The following is a 2,692-nucleotide window of genomic DNA, read 5'->3' on the forward strand; positions in this document are numbered from 1 at the left end:
AAAAGTAAAAGTAAAAAAAAAAAAAAAACTTATATAAGATAATTAAGTTCCACTCAGAACTAGACTGACAGGATAATACTCAATTAAAACCCTTTAATCTAAAGCAAATGAAGATGTTGTAGCTGTCACTGCAGGGCAACAACAAATTCATTATCACAGTTTCATATTCTTGAGAACCTCACAATGAGCGATCCCACAAAGGTTGCACTGCAAAACGTGCCAGTGTGCGTGGTGAATTCAGATCATTCGTGTGTGTAGAAAGTGACATGAAAGGCCAACAAACACTCAGAGAGACGTGATCAACCTGGGGTCTGGCAGTAGGCAACCACCACTCATGTGCGGGGGTGGCACCTTGTTCCTTCACCTGTGCAAACCTGAACGGACCTTACACTGTGCACCACGAACATCTGTTGAACTGCTGTATTATCACAGATACACTGATAGTGGCTCTGCACTGGGCTGGGGCCAAGAAGTGGGCTTGTTGTGACAGGAAGGTTTCCGGCTAAAATCTTGTGCTGAATAACTGGGGGAAAATCCTGGAACGAGATGCTGTAAAATGTCATTCAGCTTCCAAAAACAATCAAAGCGATGCATGGAAGATGCCAGTGGCCGGTGGCTGCCCTGGCAATCCCCAAAAGTGTGAATGAGAAGAAAAAGAGTGTGTGCACAGTCACAAGACACAGCCTGAGGGCGTAAATCAACCCCATTCTGCAGGTCTGAAGTTTACACAGAGAGGCCGACTCACCTGTGACATCTGGGGTCTGAAATTGATCTCCTTCAGGTCCACTGATCCGGGCGACAGGTTGTGCAACATCTGGCACAAGAGCACCCCGTCTCGCAGGGCCTGTGCCAAGTCGAAGACGGCCGCCGAGGGCCACACGACCCGGTGGTTCGGGGGCAGGACCTTGCAGTCTATCAACCACCGCCCGCATTGTCTCCACTCCTCCATATCGGCTCCGGAGACTCTCTCCTCCTCTCACAAAGTAAACCGAGTCCTCGAAGTGGTTCACAGCCGGGCTGAAAGCGGCGGGTTCACGGCGCACAAGCAGGCACTACGCTCGGTTCCCTACCTGAGCCGGATGTCTTACTCATTCACTACCAGCTCCACAATCAGGCAAATTTCGCAACTGTATGTTAATCGCAGTGGGTCGCCGCACTATAGCCCCATCCCAGGCGCATGTCAGCTCTGCTGTCGCCACAACATGGAAATGATGAAGGCTTGAAAAAGACTCAAATAATAACAGCGCTTCCACAGATCCAGCTCAGCAGACGGCGGCGATGTGAGCAGAAAACGGAGTCGACCTATGGGAATTTTCTTCTCTTCATTCTTAAAAACTTTTCTTAGCATGTCCCAAATCCAAAAGGCGTGAATGGACGGCTACAGTAGTGGCTAATAAAACAGCTGGATGCGGCGGTTTGTCATGTGTCGACTTCACGAGTGTCTCACATTTCAGTGAACCAAACAGCACAGCCTACCATGCAAATGTGGAAAAAACAGCGTTACAAGTCCTGTTTAGCTGTTCAACCAGAGCCCGGAGTCACCAACCGCATTTACAGCGCATTTCCCCAGAAGCGAAGCGTCAAAAACAAGAACTTCCCGTAATTTCCCAGAGCAATAACAATAAAAGAAACAGAGATAATACACAGAGCAGGCTCTGTACAGCGCCGGGATCACCCTTGTTTCCACAACAGTCTAAACAACGCTCTCCGGCAGCGGAAACATGTCCAGGAGAAAAGAGAAATAGCAGTGTTTACATTTATCCGGTTAACGTTACTTTGTTTGGCGCTTTTACGCACAGCCGGAATAGCGTTACGCGCGTACACAGCTCTGCTTTTCAGTGATTTGTGCCTCCCTTCCGTTCATGTCCTCTCTTCTCTCGCGTCTCCCACTCCTCGTTTCCCTCTCGGACGGAGATGTTTAGCGGTCCCGACCCCAGCTGCACAAATCCTGAGGAGAGCGCGTCCGGGATTCTCTCTCGGTGTTCAGGCAGGAGGCTGAACGAGCTCGCACGTGCCGTTTATCTCGTGCTAAGGTAACACTTGGGTAGTGTGTCCACACTTTGGTAAAGTGGCTCCATACTCCAAGAATGTGAGTTTCAGGGAATATTTTTTTTTTTTCAACTGGGAGTTGTGGATGCGCCCTCTGACGGATGAGGCGCACACTGCAGGGGCTTCTGATACAAGGGGATTAAAGGGGCATTTCAAAGAAGAAAAAACATTTGAAAAAATAATAGTTTTCAGTTAATCTGCTTGAGCTGAAGTGGATGGTTGTGGTTATTCACGCGTTGTATTAAATAAATGATTTTGTATTTTTGTTAAAGGTGCAGAAGGTGTTGGTGTGGAGGTTAAAAGTCAGGAAAAGGGGAAAAAAGGGGATAACTAAGACACTATCAAGCATTGTTGGAAATGCAGGATCTGCGGGTTTTGGCCATACTAGAGATAAAAAGTCATGATATGTTGATTTCTGCATGTCCCAACTTTACATGAAATGCTACATCTCTGGAGTGCCCCTTTAATGTAATTGTTAACCCCATCACAAAACACACACACACACACACACACACACCGTGTCAGGTGTACAAACCACTGAGAATACATTGATTGATGAAGGATTAACATAAAATAAAGATTTTCTGCTATTTAGACCTGATGTGTTTTAATAGGACATGTTTTTTGGGTATACTGCTGAGCC

At 47.1% G+C, this 2,692-nt stretch overlaps 1 protein-coding gene across 3 annotated transcripts in view; it reads right to left on the minus strand.

Moving 5' to 3' along the window:
- The window catches only part of vav2 (vav 2 guanine nucleotide exchange factor), a gene marked incomplete in the record, with an annotated part of 184,476 nt that extends 182,381 nt beyond the window's left edge, over window positions 1–2,095 (minus strand). For all 3 annotated transcript variants that reach the window (XM_035667864.1, XM_035667865.1, XM_035667863.1), the window contains 1 exon segment: window positions 746–2,095. In XM_035667864.1, the coding sequence (XP_035523757.1) occupies window positions 746–949 (204 nt within the window).
- Window positions 2,096–2,692: the final 597 nt, after the last annotated feature.

This window comes from Morone saxatilis, unplaced genomic scaffold (genome assembly GCF_004916995.1).
Source record: "Morone saxatilis isolate NCDOM2014 unplaced genomic scaffold, NCSU_SB_2.0 Contig21, whole genome shotgun sequence".
Lineage (NCBI taxonomy): Eukaryota > Metazoa > Chordata > Actinopteri > Moronidae > Morone > Morone saxatilis.